The sequence below is a fragment of the Ranitomeya imitator genome, chromosome 1, assembly GCF_032444005.1.
Source record: "Ranitomeya imitator isolate aRanImi1 chromosome 1, aRanImi1.pri, whole genome shotgun sequence".
In the NCBI taxonomy this organism is placed as follows: Eukaryota; Metazoa; Chordata; class Amphibia; order Anura; family Dendrobatidae; genus Ranitomeya; species Ranitomeya imitator.
In genome coordinates, this window is record NC_091282.1 from 724,071,366 (window position 1) to 724,093,129 (window position 21,764).

The 21,764-nt window shown below is 40.1% G+C and overlaps 1 protein-coding gene across 3 annotated transcripts in view; it reads right to left on the reverse strand.

The window, feature by feature from the left end:
• Positions 1-21,764, reverse strand: part of MAPKBP1 (mitogen-activated protein kinase binding protein 1) — a 148,620-nt gene that overhangs the window by 73,581 nt on the left and 53,275 nt on the right. For all 3 annotated transcript variants that reach the window (XM_069732530.1, XM_069732529.1, XM_069732528.1), the window contains exon 3: positions 10,572-10,663. In XM_069732530.1, coding sequence (XP_069588631.1) covers positions 10,572-10,663 — 92 coding nt within the window. The remainder of the gene's footprint in view (positions 1-10,571; positions 10,664-21,764) is intronic.

Here is a 21,764-nt window from a genome sequence, read left to right on the forward strand (position 1 = left end):
GTAGGGTGGTAGACAAAAAAGGGAGGAGATGTAGGGGGTGCTGAATCATGGAGAGCTTTGTGTTTGAGAGTGACAAGTTTATGTTGAACTCTTGAGTGGATGGGCAACCAGTGGAATGACTGGCATAGTGAAGAAGAATCATTGTAGCGGTTGGCAAGGAATATGATCCTGGCTGCAGCATTCAGAAAGATTTGGAGAGGGGAGAGTTAAGAGGGAGATCAAATATTAGAGTTGCAATAGTCCACACAAGAAAGATTAAGAGTTACAGTAAGGGCTTTTGCCAAATCAAAAAAGAATCTACCGTAATTCTAGAGGTGTTTAACAAATGTAGGTGACATGAGTGGGCAAGTGATCAGATGCAGGGAGTGAAGGAAAGATCTGAATCAAAGATGACACCAAAACAGCGGGCATGTTACTGGGGAGTAATGGTAGAGCCACACACGGAAATGGCAATATCGGGCATAGGTAGGTTAGTGGAAGGAGGAAACACGAGTTGTTCAGTTTTTGACTGATTCAGTTTTAGACAGAGGGAGGATAGAAATGGTAGAGACCGTGGAAAGAATCACTGGTATTTTATAGCAATGCAGAGTTAATGTCAGGAGACAAGGTATAGAGGTGATACTGAAAACCAAATTTACTGATTTGTCCAGTAGGGGTGGTGAACAAGGAGAAAAGGAGGAGGCCAAAGACTGATCCTTTAAAAACCCCGACAGTAAGGGGAAATGGAGCCAGCAAGAGACAGTGAAGGAGACAGTGCCTTGGGAGCCCAATAGAGCAGAGCATAGGGAGGAGCTGGTGATCCACAGTGTCAAATGCTGCTGAGAGATGAAGGAGAATCAGCATGTAGTAGTGACCATTAGATTTAGCCGTTAGGCCGGGTTCACAGTGCGTTAATAGCAGCCCGTTAAACACATACAGGTCCTTCTCAAAAAATTAGCATATAGTGTTAAATTTCATTATTTACCATAATGTAATGATTACAATTAAACTTTCATATATTATAGATTCATTATCCACCAACTGAAATTTGTCAGGTCTTTTATTGTTTTAATACTGATGATTTTGGCATACAACTCCTGATAACCCAAAAAACCTGTCTCAATAAATTAGCATATCAAGAAAAGGTTCTCTAAACGACCTATTACCCTAATCTTCTGAATCAACTAATTAACTCTAAACACATGCAAAAGATACCTGAGGCTTTTATAAACTCCCTGCCTGGTTCATTACTCAAAACCCCCATCATGGGTAAGACTAGCGACCTGACAGATGTCAAGAAGGCCATCATTTACACCCTCAAGCAAGAGGGTAAGACCCAGAAAGAAATTTCTCAACAAATAGGCTGTTCCCAGAGTGCTGTATCAAGGCACCTCAATGGTAAGTCTGTTGGAAGGAAACAATGTGGCAGAAAACGCTGTACAACGAGAAGAGGAGACCGGACCCTGAGGAAGATTGTGGAGAAGGACCGATTCCAGACCTTGGGGAACCTGAGGAAGCAGTGGACTGAGTCTGGTGTGGAAACATCCAGAGCCACCGTGCACAGGCGTGTGCAGGAAATGGGCTACAGGTGCCGCATTACCCAGGTAAAGCCACTTTTGAGCTACAGAGAAGCAGCACTGGACTGTTGCTAAGTGGTCCCAAGTACTTTTTTCTGATGAAAGCAAATTTTGCATGTCATTCGGAAATCAAGGTGCCAGAGTCTGGAGGAAGACTGGGGAGAAGGAAATGCCAAAATGCCTGAAGTCCAGTGTCAAGTACCCACAGTCAGTGATGGTGTGGGGTGCCATGTCAGCTGCTGGTGTTGGTCCACTGTGTTTCATCAAGGGCAGGGTCAATGCTTTATGGTGAAGATTTCATTTTTTCAGCACGACCTGGCACCTGCTCACAGTGCCAAAACCACTGGTAAATGGTTTACTGACCATGGTATTACTTTGCTCAATTGGCCTGCCAACTCTCCTGACCTGAACCCCATAGAGAATCTGTGGGATATTGTGAAGAGAAAGTTGAGAGACGCAAGACCCAACACTCTGGATGAGCTTAAGGCCGCTATTGAAGCATCCTGGGCCTCCATAACATCTCAGCAGTGTCACAGGCTGATTGCCTCCATGCCACGCCGCATTGAAGCAGTCATTTCTGCCAAAGGATTCCCGACCAAGTATTGAGTGCATAACTGAACATTATTATTTGATGGTTTTTTTGTTTGTTATTAAAAAACACTTTTGATTGGATGGGTGAAATATGCTAAATTTATTGAGACAGGTTTTTTGGGTTATCAGGAGTTGTATGCCAAAATCATCAGTATTAAAACAATAAAAGACCTGACAAATTTCAGTTGGTGGATAATGAATCTATAATATATGAAAGTTTAATTGTAATCATTACATTATGGTAAATAATGAAATTTAACACTATATGCTAATTTTTTGAGAAGGACCTGTACGTTAACAGCCTGCTGTTAAAGCAAGTGCCATTTTGGCAGCACGCTAGCGCAGATAGAGCATCTGCTAGCTCTATCTGCGCTAGCGGTGACGGACCCGGAAACGCTGCAGCCCGCGTCTCAGGGTCCGTCACTCAATGATGGCACATTGCTAGAGCACGCCCATTGTGGGCGTGCGCTAGCGATGTGTCCGACATTGCTTTCAATGGCGGCGTTAACGGACTACGTTACACCGCGTTATGCCGCGGTGTAACGTAGTCCGTTTAACGGACACCATGAACGCAATGTGAACCCAGCTTAACCCCTTAGTGACCGAGCCAAATTTTTGAAATCTGACCAGTGTCACTTTATGTGGTAATAACTCTGCAACGCTTCAACAAATCCCAGTGATTTTGAGATTGTTTTTTTCGTGACACATTATACTTTATGATAATGGTAAATTTAGTTCAACATTTTTTGTGTTTATTTATAAAAAATATTACAAATTTGAGAAAAATGTTAAAAAATTAGCAATTTTCTAAATTTGAATGATTATCCCTTTAATCCAGATAGTCATACAACAGCAAACCATTAATAAATAACATTTCCCACATGTCTGCTTTACATCAGCACCATTTGTAAAATGTTATTTTATTTTGTTAGCATTTTAGGAGGTTTAAAAATGTAGCAGCAATTTTTCATTTTTTCAAAGAAATTTACCACATTTATTTTTTTAGGGACTTATCCATATTTGAAGTGACTTTAGGGGTCCCATATATTGGGAAACCCCCAAACGTGATACCATTTTAGAAACAGCACCCCTAAACATATTGAAAACTGCTGTCAGGTAGTTTATTAACCCTTCAGGTGCTTTACAGGAATTAATGCAAAGTGGTATGACAGAAATGAAAATGTGTATTTTTACCACCTAAATGTTGCTAACTTCTAAACAGATTACTATAGCCGTCAGACTCTAAGGCCGCTATTTGGTCATGAATTGCCATCGCAAACATCAGGACAACAAAATCATGATCTGAGGGCACCAATTGTGACAAAGAAGAAGCCCCCACACTCTGTTAACCATTTATAATGATGTAGTCACTATTGACAGCAGCATCTAAGGGGTTAAACAGATTTAGAAGGTGCAAATACTGATCGTGGCTGATACAGCAAGTTGTCAGCTATAGTGTACAACCAACAGATGCTGGATTGTCATCTGTATGGGGAGGCTATTCTCTTATATCTCAGGTCAGTTAAAAGACGTATTGGCGGTCATTAAGGGGTTAAGTCAATCATTAGAGACATTAGTGATGGCAGTTTCAGCAGAATGTAAAGAGCGGAAACCAGATTGTAAAGGCTCAAGAAGAGAATGATCTGAGAGATAGCGGATTAAACGGGAGTGGACCATGAGTTCCAGGAGTTTAGAGATGAAGGGACAATTGGAGACAGGTCTGTAGTTAGCAGCGAATTTCTGGTTGAGGGATGGTTTTTTAAGTAATGGATGTATGCTGGCGTGTTTAAATGAGTAGGGAAAAATACCAGATGAGAGTAAACATTTTAGTTAGGCAAGTGGCGACACTAGGAGAAAGGGAGGGAATGGGGTCACTGATGCAGGTAGTAGAGCGAGAAGATGCAAGGAGCCTGCTCCGGTCTTCTTGCGTGACTTTCGAAGACAAAGTGAGAAAGATGCAGTGCAGGAGGTAGGAGAATGCATAACATTAGGGCAGCGGGGAAAAATTTCTTGTCAATGATATCAATTATTTCAAAGAAAAATTGACCATGAGATAATCAGCGTTTAAAGTATATGGTGGGGCATGTACGTTTGATTGAGGAGAAAGTGAAAAGTGTAAAAGAGTCATTTAGGATTATTGGAAAGTGAGGGTGTTGAAGTTGGTTTGTTTGGAGAGGTTAAGGGCAGAGTTGTACGTTTTAAGCATAAACTTATAACGAATGAAGTCTTCAGCCAGACTGGATTTTCTCCCCAGACATTCAGTGCACCTAGAGAGCGGAAGAGGGGAGTTTGTGAATTCATATACTGAGCAGAGGTGGGAGAAGACCAGGTACAGAGTATTCCCGTCTTCATGTGTAGGACAGTTAGCAATGGGGATGTTAAAGTCCCCCATCATGAGAGTGGAGATGTCTCAGGATAGAAAGTTTGGAAGCCAAATGGCAAAGTGATCCAGGAATTGATGGGAGGAGCCTGGAGGGCGATACACAACTGCCACTCGCAGGGCGAAGAGCTGCTTGAGTCTGATAGTGTGGACCTCCAAAAAGGGCAGATAAGGGAGGGATTACAATTACCTGAAAAGTACATTTTGTTGCAAGGAGCAGGCTAACACCTCCAAATGTAAGCCACCATATGAGAGCAGCAGTGGTGTCTGACTACTGGATCCAGGTTTCAATAAGAACAAGAAGGAAATTTGAAAAGTAAAAGGCATGGATGTAGTTTTCAGTAAACCGTAGAGCAATGTGCTTTACCAAAAAGCTCCATCTTGATCTCATCTGTCCACAAGACACTTTCCCAAAAGGTACGGCTTACTCCTGTACATGTCCCCATAAAACCCATGCCCAAATAAACACTCTGGAGACAGATTTAATTTAAAGTGGAAATAAAATGGACGTGCGGTTTTATTCAGGGTTACATAAAATACCATAAAATACTTCCAATATATAAACTTCCGAAATAACATTTAAAATTCTCCAAAAATTCCAAATGTCCAAATCCACCCATACATGGGTGATTTATCACCACGATTAAAACCACACGACAGGAGGAACGATGACATAAAGGGAGGGAGGGTGGGCTCTTCGTTGCTCTTGCGCCAGCAACTGAGGTAATGATAGCTGTCACTCAGATCTGTAAATAAATAAAAACCGCCAAAACACTCTCCACCAATGAAAATGCAGGAAAAATTAGCGCTCAAAAACTGGAAAAACCAGTCTGTCACGAATCACATAGATTCTGACTGAAATTTACATTGCCACAAAATTGATGAAAACTAATAAACTAAGCTCATAGCAGGGTCCATGGGGACATGAGACCCCCGCTTTATTTATTTTCAGTTTACGCGGGGGGGCTTACATTTTGGTACACTGCAATCTAGCTTTTTATGCCCATGTCAGCAGTAGGGTCCTCCTAGGTCTCCGGCCATAGCGTTCCATTTCATTCACATATAGATGGATAGTTTGCGTAGACACTGATGCACCCCAAGCCTGCAGGACAGCTTGAATTTCTTTGGAACTTGATTGGCGCTGCTTATCCACCATCTGGACTATACTGCGTTGTAACCCTTCATCAATTTTTCTCTGCCGTCCACATCCAGTCAAATAATCAAAAAGTTAACAACCCATGGCACTGTAGCTTATGTTGTGTGCCGTGGACAAACTAACATCAAGATCTCTGGAGATGGACTTGTAAACTTGAGACTTGATGATGTTGAACAATTTTGGTTCTCAAGTTCTCAGACAGTCATCATCTTTCTGTTCTCCTTGCTTATAGCGTGGCAAACAATGCAAAGAATGAGTCAACTTCTCTCCTTTTTATCTGGCTTCAGGTATTCTTTTCATATCGCCCACACACGTTACTTGCCACAAGTAAGTTTGAACGAACATCACATGCTTGAAAGTTGCTTACTCTTTTTTGGAAAGGTACCAACAATTCAGTACATCCCATTTTTGAGGATGTGTGTGAAGTTATGTCCAATTTGCCTCCCCCCTCCCCCCCTTCCTCCTGTGTGTGCTGTTCCAATACACACAAATGAAATAAAAACGTGCGATTGCAATAGTTTTGTGGGAGAAATACTTCATTTTCTGGAACAATTTCAAGGGTGTCAACACTTTCAGTCATGTCTATTATACCAATAATGATTGGGACTGAACGTCCATTACTTCTAGCGCTCTTGAGGAGCAGGATTCATAAAAGGATTAGTGAACTACTTTGTGCTGTATTGGTCATACAGGATAATTCTTCTCAATCCGTGGCTTATCTATTATCTCCTGGCTTTCCACCAATTAGCACGGCTATACTACAGTGATGCCCACAGATTACAGCACACGTTTAAAACCCTATTTAACTTAGGTGCCCTTACTGGCTGATCATTTCACCTTGTATGGACTCACTGTGACACACGCACTTTAAAATGGGGCTCCACTGTCCCCTTAGATAATGGTTTCGCTCCTATGATCTCTTTAAAATTATGGGGCGCAAATCGTTTTCAATCTCTTCTCATCTTTGGATACATTACCAGTACATGACCGCTGCAGCTAATCGTTGAACTGTGTGGTTAAGTGCTGCCATAACTGCTGATACAAGGTACATGCCAATGAGGCAAGTCATCACGAGTAGCTTGTAAACAAATCAGCAAGGATTTGGATAATTAGGGTTGGTTTATCTGCTCAGTTTTGGGGAGCACCCGGCAGCCCTGTGTTTCCAGACATGCAGGGCGTCTTTTCAGAACGCAGCATGCCCGTTTACCTTGCGGCGACGCTGCGTTGCCGCAAGGTAAAATCACAGGGCCCTATGAATGGGGTGCGGAGATTCCGGATGTGTGCAATGAACACATCCGAAATCACCGCGCGTATAGAAGGAGACGGCGCTTTGGGCGGAGCGAGTTTTCCAAAGCGCCGGCAATCCGCAATGGGGAACCTTACCCTAAGGCAAGCAGCCTAGTAAGTGACATAACTGGAATCAGGGTCTCTGTCTATATCCATTGTGACATTCCTTTTAAAAGAATATTTGGAAAAAAAAAAGTTGAACATAACATTTCCTATTCCACTGCTGCAAGAGTTACATCAGATAGCAATCTATCCATGCTGTTATAGCTTACAGTTATGCCATTATTTATTTGTGCCTTTTATATAAGTAATAAGTTTGGAACAGAAAAATAATGAACCACCCATAGGAAAAATAAATAAAATAACAGAAAACCTAAAAATATACTTTGCGGCTAAGATTATTAATGGATTAAACCCCCCGCCCCCCCAAGAATACACATGAAAAAAATATATACAGTAAATAAAATAATGATTGTGTAATACTTGTACTTGTTATTTGGATACGAATACACTGGGGTGCTAGATGTGCTCAGCTCCTTACATACCATGTGCACTTTAAAAGCAAAAAAAAAAAAGGTGAAATGCAACAATACTCTTGATGGAATAGTTACAGCTTTAAGACTTTAAAAAAAAAAAAAAAAATGGAGAAGGCTGGAATCAATATAATATTCAGAATGACGATGTTACTTACTGTCTCCTCTCAACACTTGCACAAATAATAGACAGGTGTGTTGACACAAAACAGAATATTTCCCCAAGATCTTGCTCATGTAATTGACCAATAATCAAATTATAATGCAAAGAGACAATATGACGGATCTAATCGCAGCATCATTGAGAAATCATTTTAATATAGGACTTCACAGAACAGTCATCGGTTGTGTTCTGCTCACTGACTATGAAATCAAAAGGTCCTGTAAAAATACCTTCAGGATTATAGGATTTTGGCCCTTACTGGGGTTTGGAGGACTTTGATATTGATGTCAAATCCTTAAGGTCAAAATTATATCAGATCAGTCGCTGGCATGTTTATTAGGGCCAACAATCCGGAACAAGAGTTCATATGAGAGATTTGGCGCTGTAGGTGATCAAGCATCAAGTCATTTTAATAGTTATGATTTGACAATGGTCAAAACATAGAAAATAACAGTCGATAGGTCTCGATCTGCTATGATGAGCAATGTTGAAGACCTCTATGCTAAACTTATGTACGGTATAAAACAACTTGGTTGGAGAATGAGAATGTAGAGTTGGCCGGTCGCAAAAAAGGAAATTTAGCCAACCCCTTTAACTAATAGACTCCTCTGGACTAAACCTTAAAAAAAAAACAACAACAAAAAAAACAACAAGTTGTAGCAGAAGAAAGTATGCCGACATCTGGTTCACACAGAGCTACATCGTGACATAGTCCACATTGCGAGCCATCTAAATAAACATTACACCCACTTCTCACATGAACAGCCTAAAGCTAAACTGCCTCCTTCGATAAATACATATTTTGCATCTACGATCTAGACGGGGGAAGGGGGGGGGGGACGTTTGAGTGTGGACATTTCACCTTTTCTGCACTCCAGGCAGATATATATTTAAAAAAAAAAAAAAAAGTTCTTGTTTTGACCAGCACATGGGAGGAGGCCTAATGTGAAAAAAAAAGGAAAATTATACAGCTGGTTCTTGGCCTGAGGGGTGCGCACAACCATCAACACCTGGTTTGGGAAAGCCAAGCCTGAGATCAACTTGCATGAAGAGATCTATCAAGCAAGACTCTAAAGAACCGTCATGTGCAAAGAAACATCAGGTATCACAATCCAATCTGTACGCTGATGGTGAAATATACACTAGTAACACTTTTCATTTTAAAGGATAGATAGAGATTATATATATATATATATATATATATATATATATATATATATATATATATATATATATATATATATATATATATATATTTTTAGATGGTGGCCCGATTCTAACGCATCGGGTATTCTAGAATATGTATGTATGTATGTATGTATGTATGTATGTATGTATGTATGTATGTATGTATGTATGTATGTATGTATGTATGTATGTAGCAGCCACATAGTATATAGCACAGGCCATGTAGTATATAGCAAATACTACGTGGCCTCTGCTATATACTATGTGGCTGCTATATACACACATACATATTGTAGAATACCCGATGTGTTTTTACAGGCCACGCAGTATATCATGAGACCGCTAAGTCTTCTGGGTAATTTCACAATGCATCTCTTGTAATGGAAGATGGCGGCCGGCATGAGCGCATTGTCGGACAGTGAGTATAGCAGGTTTTTTGTTTTTTTATTATTTTTAACATTACATCTTTTTACTATTGATGCTGCATAGGCAGCATCAATAGTAAAAAAGTTGGGGACACACAGGGTTAATAGCAGCGGTAACGCAGTGCGGTACCCGCAGCCCGTTACCGCTGGCATTAACCCTGTGTGAGCGGTGACTGCGGGGAGTATGGAGCGGGCGCCGGCCACTGACTGCAGGGGAGTAGGGGAGGGACTAATAGGACTGTGCCCGTCGCTGATTGGTCGCGGCAGCCATAACAGGCAGCTGGCGAGACCAATCAGCAATGCGGGATTTCCGTTACGGAAGTTGCCGACAGAAAGACGGAAGTACCCCTTAGACAAATATATATATATACATATATTCACTAGTTATAACAGCTAGAAAACTACACTATGGTGGCCATGACTCGCTTCCGGCCAATCATGCATTCGGTAGCTTGTTGTCCCCCATCAGTTGCTGAATGCCAAGTGGTCAATGGCAGCATGGAGCTTCATCTCTCGTGTTGTGTGTACAGTTATTTATAAAAAAACAAAAACAAACAAACAATGCAGTGAGATGGACACTGAAGATGGTAATGACCGATTGCCTGCAGCGTCCTACCGGCAAAGGCTGTTGTGACTGCCTCCAAAAAATAAGATGGGAGGAGTGACCACAAATTGAAGAAGGGAAACTCTGATGACTAGTGAATTATAGAAGACTAAGGTCAAACAATCCCAAGAGATGCTTTTGGAAAAGTTTAAAGTTAAGCAAAAGTTTGTTTTCTTTGGGAAGAAGAAAAAAAAAAAAAAAAAAAGTTTATACAACAATATTTTTAGTAGGCGATGGAAATCTGTTTAACATTTTTTTTAAAAAATGGGTATGAAGGGTGTTCGGAAATAACCATGACCAACCCTATTCAAGCCCCAGAGTGATGATTTCACGTTCATCGTTCACATGATTGCCGCTGCCAATAATTTTCATGCAAGTGTCACCAATGGGTCAGGTAACGGCGGCCTTAATCATGACCACCAAAAACACCACCACCGGACGCCAGATGATTGAACAGGCCTTCAAGGTTTATTTTATTATTCTAACATATTTTCTGCTTTTAGATTTATTTAATTTTTTATGTCCAGGAAACCCTTCAATGACAACCAACTAAAAATGTTGAAGTATGATGAATGTATGTACTGAAAGAAGATTACGGACGGATTAGAAGTGTCCGGCCGACGGTAATCCCCTCCTACCACTAATCAAACCTCCCACAGATAAGAGGAGACATTAAGCACACACTCACCCAGCGGGATATGCAACAAGGCCGGTCTTTGGATCACAGGAGAGACTTCTTCCAGCTGACACAGTGATACCCAGAACCTTCTCCAATGTCACCTGTCGCACAAAAAAAAGAAAAAGATGTAACCTCAGAACACACGGACAGCTGGACTACTTGTGGGAGAAAAGTCGCCCACTTCACAACAAAGAATTACTGTTCCCTGTTTACTATGTGCAAGTAGGGGCATCTGTTCACAACAGAACTAATACGGGTGACCGTATTTTAAGAACTGTTGCGGCATGGAAAAAATAAAGGGCTAAAATTAAAAAGTGTCAAAGTAAAAACGCATGTTCTTTACACATAAAAATAGTATCTGGTACATTCAACTATTTTCCCCATTTATTACACATATATTGTCTAGATACTTATTGGTCCCCAATTTAATGCAGAAAAACAAGACCTTATAAAATGGGTCCAATGACAGAGCACCTCAATATTCCACAGTACTGGAGACGTACTGTGCCAATTCTGGACCAAATTGCGCCATAAAATGTTATTTCATGAGTAACGACATACTTATTAAGAAGTTTAAATATTTTCTGTGCACTGTCCGACAAGGACAGGGCGAAATCTTACTAAAATGGGGCTTGACGGAAAAGGAACATGGCCTAATAGTGTGGCACACATTTTTCGGTCACAAAGTATATTCAACTAATAGGACTTAGACTAGTCTACCTAAAATATGACTCATTTAATCAAACAGTATGAAACAGTGATTAATATTGAGCACTTTTAGACACTGACACTTTATTTTTAGTCTTTGCCAACCCTAGATGGACTACCACCACAATGAGGCGTCCGGTTACACCTTTTACTATACTCTATGGTGTGTGGAGGGGGAAAGAGTGAGGAGCACTCAACAGTGAGAAGGCGGACATAGTCAGATTAAGCTGCAGTTTCGAGCATCTGCTTAAGCGGTCTCCAGTGATGGATTCACAGCAACAGAGGTCAGTAGTGCTGTATTCACAGCAACAGAGGTCAGTAGTGCTGTATTTTGTCCTCCATTCTAATAGTTCCTAGAGAACTGAAAATTTGATATATAGCCTTCATGGGTGAAAACTGGTTAAAAATGCTAAATGCAAGTCATAATTGTCAGAAGTAGTGGTGTTACTTCTCAAGGACAAACACACACACGTTTATTCTGAAAACTCGCCTGGAACGACAGCTTTATCAGACCAATATTTCAAGTGTTTTACCATCTACCAAACATGCACTTAGAGCAATGCAAAGTAACTGTTGCTTTCTGTACGAATACCATTACATATTTGTGGTGAAATTTAGGCTATTGTTCACACATTGCTTTTTGCTGCAGCCAAAACCTGATCTCTTGGCAGAAAAAAAAAAAGCTGCAAACAAAAAGCAGGTTTTCCTGACTTTTTCAGGATCCCAAAAGTTCAGCTTTGCTTCCACCATACTAGAATGAACAATGCAAGGTGTTAGGTCACCTAGTGTTTTTTAATATTCTTTTTTTTATGCCTGAAAATATAAGGACTATTCTGAACAAAAAAGTTAAAAAAAAATACAGAATAAAAACATAAAACTAGCAGGGGGGGATTGAATTGGTCGGAAATAGTTTACCTAAGACATTAGCAGGGCATTTCGTGGCCAAGAGCTCTTTCATACATTAGTCAGGGCAATTGAGTTGGTCGAGGACCCGAGAATGAGAAAGGACAACAAAGGGGGTAAGAAGGAAGGTTTTTTTTACACACACACACACACACACACACACACACAGCAAGGTATTTCACATCCTTCTGTACCTGCTTTTTTTCCACTCAAACACAGCAAAAACCCATGGTAACTTTTCTTTGCTGTCTTTTGCACTTACCCATTGCTTTCTATGGGTGAAAAAAACCCGCAAAAATGCTGAACAAATTGACATGCTGCAATTGAGAAAAAAAAAAGGCAGCAAAAACAACGTCAGTTAAATGAGTTTAATTTATGTGTCCCTTTTTTAAAGGGAATCGGCCAGCAGATATTTCTTTTTAATCTGCAAGCTGCGTGATGTAGGTGCAGAAACCCCAATTCCAGGAATTTATCACTTGCTGGGCAGCTTTCTGTGACTTCAATACAATCAGTGTTTTATCTGCAGGAGATTCTCACTGCAAAACTTGGGGGTCACATGCCAGACAGTGAAGCTAATCTGTGTAACCCCGCCCCCACCACTGATTGGCAGCTTGCTGACAGTGTACATGGGAAGCTACCAATCAGGGGGTGGGCGGGGTTATTCACAGCTCAGCATTAGGAGCACTGCTATATCTACAGCAAACAAAATAGAGATACATCACTGGAATTAGGGTCTCAGCTCCTACATAACACTGCTGTCAGATTACATAGTAAAAACCTGGCAACATATTCTCTTTAAATGAGAAGGTCTTCATAGTTCCTATTGCTGGATTCTGCACGTAGCAGTGACACACCTTGGATCCTCAGTAGAATCAAAGGACTATACACAGTAGAGAGCATGACTCCTTAGCGGGCAGAACAAGTTGTCGGTATTTTGGAAGTCTTAAAATTAAACCAAATTTTTAAAAATTCAATATCTACTTTATTCTTTGCTTTGAAACTTGAGGATTGATCTTTGAGATTATATTTCAGATTGACAATCCGTGTGAATAAAAAGTTTTACTAACATGATTAAAGAATAAAAAAAAAATACAGTAATAAGGAGGAAAACATAATAGGCCTCACTAGTACGAACAAGTTTAGTGCTTGGAGTATAGATTTTTCTGTAATCGGATCATCTCGCCTCCTGGACAAGTTCCAAAACTACTACACCCCATGTTTTACATTGGCATCTAAATCATAAATATTCATGCTGTCCGCCTTAGGACAGATGCAGTTATGTCAGTGATCTGAGTAGCATTCCCTCAAGAATTTCACTTCATACTGTAGGTGTTATTTCTTTGTGCTAAAGAACACTTTACATCATTTTTACCGAGGGCTGGAGAACGCTGACCCTATGCTGAATATGCATATCCAAGCCACAAATATGTGACACCATATAAAAAAAATAAAAAAATCTTTGTCAGACAGCAATTTTGCGGCTTTCCATGAGTAAGGACCCCCCAAAAATATCTTATCCAAGATAAATGAAGTATCTGTGGTTGACCACGCTACTTACATGTGCAGAGACCATGGGGCCACTCACATTCAGGGATTACCTGCTTTCTCCTGTGTGCATTGGTTTCTTGACATAGCCCAAAAATATCTAACCCTAAAACATTCAGACTCCAAATCTGTAAGATCTCAGACCAGACCCTTTAATTCTAAGACCCCAGAACCCTCTAGAACTTAGGAATTCAGATGTTGGCGTTTCGTAATCCATAGATGGCCCAGATGGACTGCGGGTCTCCTGGCCAATGTTAACAGACTCATAGGCATATTAGTTTGGGCCTGGAGATCCACGGTCGGTTCAGGCATTGTGCTCCATGTACAAAGAAACTTGAGCGTCTGAATTTGTTGATTGACTTTCCAAAGCTTGTTCCCACAATAATCTGGGACATCTTCCTTTTTGTACCATTCGTGCCTCATGGAAAGTCAGTATAAACCAGCCTGTCACTTACAAGAGGAAGTACCAGGTAGGAAAACCCAGATAGCTCCCTGTAGGAAACAGACTGGACACGTTCAATTAATTACATGGTAGGTTTTTGTTTTTTTTTAGCCATGATCTGTGCCCTGTGCAGAGGTCATTGCGCAGGGAGGTAGAGGAGGTGAGATGTGACTATCATCTATTCAGAATGAAAGGTCCGATGTTGTCGATATTAAAGTGTTAACTTTGAATGTAACCTGGTCTATGGTATTACCTGCAGAAAAGTGACCTCTACAGACAAGGCTGTATCTAAGAGGGCATTATAGCGGTATGTACCCAAGGGAGGTTGGATCCTGGGGTGGTCAGGCAGAACAACCAGGCACTTTAACCACCATCTCAAGTACTTAGATACAGGATTAGTATAGCAAGCAAACTTCTGCCCAAGTTCTATAAAAAGTGTAAGCTTCCAAAACAGGATTTTTTTTTTCAGCCCATCACGAGGCTGATATGCCAAAGACAAACCTGCAAGACTTGATATTTTTAAATGATGACATGGACAAATACAGCTCTGGCAAAAGTTAAGAGACCACCACATCAAAACCCTGTCAAGGGCAGCCCAATCTCCAGACCTGAACCCCATTGAAAACATCTGAGGATGATGGATAGTCACAAGTCATCAAACAAAGAAGAACTGCTTACATTTTTGCTCCTGAAGCAGTGTGAAAGACTGGTGGAAAGCATGCCAAGACACATGGAAGCTGTGATTAAAATCATGGTTATTCCACAAAATATTGATTTCTGAACTCTTCCTGAGATAAAACATTAGTATTGTTGTTTCTAAATGATTATGAACTGGTTTTCTTTGCATTATTTGAGGTTTGAAAGCACTGGTTTGTTTATTTTAATTTTGACCATTTTTCTTTATATATAAATATTAACCATTAGATTTCTCACTTAAGGGAACCGTCCAGATAGAACTTGATGCAATGTATTATGTCTAGGACTGGGCATGACAAAATCTAAAACTAACATCAGGTTCGGTTGTCGTGGCTTTTTTCAAGCATTACAAAATTACTTCATGTAAAACAAAGTTCATCTACTAAACTCTCACATAAATAGAATAGGACGTAAACAAAGTTTTCAGTACAAAGCTACTTAAGCATAAGAGCATTTGTAACACCGGTGGTGTTCTATGGAATGCCACATTCTAGGTTCTACAGAGTACAAATGAAAATGGAAACAGAATAAGAACAAAAAGCTGGAACAGAAGGGAAATTATTTTGCTGACCAAGGAATCCCTGGGAGTTAACTCATCTTTTTATATAAGCAGCAATGCGATCTCCAGATGTGCATCCTCCTGACAGCTGCTGCGATACTAATCTTCCTGCAGAAAATCCTCAGAGGTCATCTTCCCCCTATACGCTCACAGTGCCGAATTTATTGATCTGGAGCCACCATGTAATATGCTTACACGGTACATATAAAAAGTATATAATGTATATTTTCATATGTATCATGTAACAATATTACATGTTGGCTTCAGACAAATTCTGCACCTACATCATAAAGGGGAAAAATTACCTCTGAATATATTCTGTAGGAAGATTAGGATCGCAGCTTACATTAGGAATATGCACATCTGGAGATCGTATTGCAAGTTTCTTATATTTACACACTATAATAAATAATTTCAGTAGTTTAGGAATTCTTCTGTAACCAATGCAATTAGTATGTTTTGCAACAATAAGGTTGCAACGGTCTTGAGACAGCTCACTGGCTTCACCCATCACCAGATGTCTCTTGCATGACACCTTGGTAATGAGACACCTTTTTATAGGCCATAAGTTGAAACAGCTGATATTTTTCACTAAGTGGCAGGATTGCCTTCTAATTACTGATGGATTTCAGCTGGTGTCATGATTTTCCATGGCTTTTTGCACTGCTCTTTTATATGTTCAGCACTTTCTCCCCATATATTTTCTCATTATTACACATCTATGGTTTGATTACTTTGTCTTTTGGATGGGAATAAAAAAAAAAAAAAAAAATTATATTTGCATATGACAATCTGGTGCTTTTCATCACCTTCTATGGACTACATTATATACATGGTACTTTTTTTTTTTTTATTTATTTATTTTTAACTCCACATAACAGGAGCTACATAAATGCTCCACACATATGTAAACTAAAAGAACAATAAGATTACATCAACGTATGATATTTTAGTGTGAATATTGGCCATTTACTTTACTGTCACCAGGTACAAACTTCATACATAATTAGATCTCTTAGACTAGATGAACACGCTGTATTTACTTTGAAAAACCATAATAAAATGGCTGTAAAATCCTTAAAATAAAATATCAACTCATTACCCGGCCACCTATCATAATTGACAACTGCTAAAAGCTTGGTCTCCCTGCTGCAGAGATCTCACACTGCTCTGAACAAACTGCAGCTGTCAGTCAGGCTGAGGGAGGGGGGAGCAAGCAGAGACTGAGTACACCGACTCTTGATCCCTCACAGTTTAGCTCAATTCATAAAATGCTCAGTAGTATTAGAATTTATAAAGACATTCTGGCATGGATTTTCAAAGCACATACACCAGTGTCATCAGGTCCATAAGATCTATTTAATAACATTTGAATTCTGGTGACAGCTCCCTTTTAGGGCTGAAGATATCCAGATCTCTGGTCTTTACCACAGGGCAGCAGATTTTAACATGTAGTAATAAGAACGCTTTTGATGTGGTTTAAACCAAATACAAAATAAAGACAAGAGACAAGACGTCAAAGTCCTTCCTTTATACTTTTCCTTCCTTTTTCACAGCCTTTTTGTTTGTGGCGAGTATCCGGAAAAGTACAAAAATAAACAAATGTTAAAATTTGAAAAAAAAAGGAAACTTGATTTTTACCTCTTTGCTTTTAAATCCCACTATCCACACGCAACTCATCGTAGATCGCAGACATTTTATAAAATGTAGATTATGGCCCTTATGGAAAGTTTACACTTACGGATTACATAGTTTAGTCAAAAATTACTACATGTAAAAAAAAAAAGTCTTGGGTGTAATTCACACGTCCAGGTTTCAAGCAGACATCACACAGACGCATCACGGATAGCGTCTCTGTACTGCCTGTTGGAACATTAGAATGGGCAAGTTTGGACCACAGATTGGACCAAAGTAGGACATATCTACTAGAGACAAGGACCCTAATCTAGTGACCACATCAGTAGTCCATGACCACAGAAAGGAAGAATTGTTGGCATACCCGTAGCCTCTTCTGACTAGTAGGCCAGCAAAACATTATACAGGAGTCACGTCGTAAGAATCACGTGTCACCGGGGGCCTAAAAAACAGAAAAGTCGCCAGGGATACAGCTAGGAGGTGCAGTAGGGTGTAGAAGAAAAACAAGGAACCACTAATGGAAAGGATGACGGATCATAAAGCCTGATGAAGGCAGCTGTTAGTTACGGGAACACGTAGCCTCAATAAAGTGACCGTATCTCATACGTATTGTGGTAAGCTCACTTTTAGGCTAATTATTTCCGCAACGAACAGGTGACTTCATCAGCCCATAGAATCAGTCATCTTTTCTAACAAAAGCCAATGGTTCCTTAGTTTGTGTCTTCTACCCCACTGCACTTATTGTGGTTGACACCGTGCACAAGCGGAACTAGGAGGAGCAGCATCTGGTCCACTCTTTGTAAGTTTTCGGACAGAGTTGTGTCTGTAAGAACATCTCGCTAAGGTGAGCAGTTCCGCTTACTTTCAGAGTTACATTATTTACTCACTGTACACTACTTTTTACCTTTAGATTCGTCAGATAGGAGCCATGCGAATCATTTCGACCTGGCACCCAAGGAATACCGACGTGACAACCGGAATAGGGTCCTACTATGACTTCAATCATACACACCTACAAAATCTACATTTTTTATTAGACAGTGACTACTTTATTCACATTAGTCACAGGACAATGCATTGTAAATTTACAACTTACGTTGTATGGATTAAAAATAAAATAATCAGAAAGTAACAAAAAAAACACAAAGCTGCTCCCTTTGGAGTTCGAGCATAGGTAACGGATTATTGCCCAGTGAAGGTAGAGCCAGGCTGCTGAGGATGCCCTCCAATGGGCACTGCAATAACGGCGTGGGACTGGTTATAACAGAGCAATGAGATCTGAATCTAGGTCACGCCAATTAGTGCACTGAGCATTCAGGCCCAATGTGTTTTATTGGTAAGTGGTTAACACAGTGCAAAGCAGAAAACAGACTTAGGAGTTGGGAGAAGATGCTATGCATGATTAATCTGTGTATACATGTATGCAGCACTGATAAAAGTGAAAACACATGACAAGATGAAAAAAAATAAAGAATGGCGCTGTGCACAATCTGTCGTGCCCGTGCCAATTTTTTTTTTTACCCTTTTGCTCAAAATTGCATTTCCTATAACGGCAATATAAAGTTTTAAATCGAAAAGTAACTTCACAAAAAAAAAAAAAGAAAACCCAATATCAGCATGGGTTTACTACGGACCGTTCCTGTCAGACTAATCTCATCAATGCCTATGAAGAGGTAAGTTCCAGACTGGACCAAGGGAACCCAGTGGACGTGGTGTATATGGACTTTTCCGTATCATTCACCCTTTCCTTACCCGCTGGCTGCATGCTGGCCGCAACATTGGCTTTAAGTTCATTCTATGACCTCCGTAGTACATGCCTGCACAAGGCAAAATTGCCTTGCACAGGCGTGTACTACGGAGGACAGAGAATGAACTTCAATCCAATATTGCGGCCAGCATGCAGCCAGCGGGTAAGGAAAGGGTGAATCAAACACCCAAAAACCCCGCCCCTATGGCTGAAGATTGTTCCCTCCAAATTCAGGTGACAGAGTCCCTTTAAATAGGAAATCTAACTTTTTGCAGTCGCCGTTATACCGTGAGTAACAGTGGTCGCAACACTGGGGTCTGTAAAAACCAACCCTAATCAGGTTCTCTGGGGTCTCAGCTACTCCCAATAGCAGAGACCCCCCAAAGAATTTCTGATGCTGGGGGGCGCTATACACTTATTTCTCAGTGCCGTTAAAAAGCAGCACTGATGAATAAGTACCCTTAACTGCCGCCGTTAAAAGGCGCATCAGTGGTCATTAAGGAGTTAAAGTACAAACTGGTTATAAATATATATATTTAAATATATTTAAGTATATATTTGTACTTTAAATATATTTATAACCATTCACAGAATATTTTTATCCTCTTAAAAATAAATAAATGGAGACATCAGAACTGCTGTTTTTCGGATGCCGCAACTCAAGTGCGGGTGATCACAATATATGTTTCACAGAAAGAAACAAGTAGGAACGGCCCTTCCCTACACAAAAATAATAAGCTATCACATAGTTCCACCGGCAAAAAAAATTAAAACCGTTGTGGGTCTCAGAAAATGGTTATAGAAACAAATTTAACTTTTTTTTTTTTTTTTTTTTCTCTTCACTGAGTGAAAAAAAATTTATATATATTTTTTTTACCTCTTTGGGGAATCTGAACCAGGGACCTTCTGAAGTGGGCCCCCAACTACCATGGCAATCTATAATCCCCCTCCCATATCCAACCGTATAGCGGGGAAAGGGTAATGGGCGAATGGAACAGTGCACCTCCGAACCAGTTTGTTTAATGTTGGTAAAGGGTTAAAAGCAGATTTAAAAAAACAAAAACAAAAAAAAAAAACACTTCTGTTTTTTTTGGGTCAATTTAGCTATATTTTAATTTAGTATCTGGAAGAAACACCTTATAATACAGCTATAACCACTGGTAAAAATTCCCAGCCATAAAGAAGTAAACTTAAAAAGGATATTTTGAGATAAATGTCTTCCAAGTACAAGCATATTTTACACTATATGAAAAGGCATTCACTGAGGTCAAATTCGGAAACAGTGTATTAGCGGAGCAGCAGGGCGACCATTGTAGCAATTGTCCTGATTGTGACTGCACGCTCAAGCCTGGATATTGCACTCATCATACAACACATACTTTTTGCTTTTTTGCCGTCATTTTCCAGAACACCGCTACCTTTGGCATCTGCCTCTCCGTGTAAGCGGGATCAGACATTTAGACTTTCAGATGTTTAAGTCCGGAGGAAAATGAAATGGTTGGAGCCAGTATTACATGATGACATTTAAAGGCTACAGCCACGATATCTAAGAATTCTAGAGTATAAAGTGTCTAGAACACTGAAGGTTTGTATGGCAGAGTCAAACACCGGGCCGTCGCCATGGGAACCTGGAACAATGAAATCAGGTTCTGGAGTGGATCCTATACCATACAATGGTGGCTGAATATGAAGGCAGCCATGGATCACACCAATGGTGTAATTGGAAGCTTATGAGCGAAAAGAAAAAAGTCTCCAACCTCTCACCAGTTATTAGTATTAGTCTTCTCATGTGGCTTGTAGGGACCTTTTGAGTGGGCCAAAGCTCCAGTGTCTGTTTGACTGCAACACTTGCACCCACTGTAGTTATGCCCCTGGATAACACATACATTGTTCAAAAGAAGAAGTCAAAGTGAGAGTAAAAAGGTCTAAAACGCATCAGTATGGCACAAGACACTATATGGTGACCACAGAGATTGCATGGGTCTTGTGCCAATAAATTCACCTTACTACAATAATGGGCTACTAATAACTGACATAGGAGATGCCAGTCATGCCTTAGAAGACTGGATGCCCATGTCTGGTTCAGAGAAGTTTTTAGATATGTCGGGAGACTTTGCAGGCATGTCCATTAGGTGCGGTTAGAGCTTTTCGACAGCATTTCTTAAGCAATTCACCAACGAAGAAAAATTGAGCTCCTTGCCTTACAACGTTTTATATTGATGGATGCATTAGCAACATTTACTGGGGTAGCAAAGGCGCAGAACGCTTATCGAACTTTGGATGCCATCTTCTCAAACATCCCAAATATACAATGAAGTTTGTACTGAATACAAGTACCGTAAATTTAGTTGGAATAAATTATTACACTGGGATTAAGATTCCATCAAAAATACATACCGTAATTAAATCAATCCAAAAATAAATACTGAAAGGAGTAGGATTTAGGTTCACACAAAGTAAACAAAAAACACAAGCTACTACTGTATTGAAAGCAAATGGATATTTCCAATATAGCACAAATCATTGCAAATATGCTCTGGGGACTTTGAAGCTGTCTCATAAACCCTAATAAAAGGTGGCATACATCTGTATGACCTAAGGCCATCTTACATCTTGAGCTAGCATAGACCGTCCTATCAAAACGAACATTCCTGCCCGAGAATTCATTCAATGCAATTTAGACAGGTGAAATTGATTATATGTATGAAGGGTTTCAATTAGGACATCCTGGTGATAGACTTCAGATGACTTTAGAGAGGATTTTTTTTAGTAATGGAAGAGGAGAGAGAGCTTAAAGAAAAAAAAAAAAATAGACCATGTTGGGAGGACTCCATTGTGCTACGTGTGATGACCTACATACATAACTCATTGTTTCATTAGTACACTGGACGGGATGATACATTATAGCTGTAAAGAGTAATAAAGTCTTTATTGGGAAAACGTGCACAGATAGAAAGCAAGGCAGGG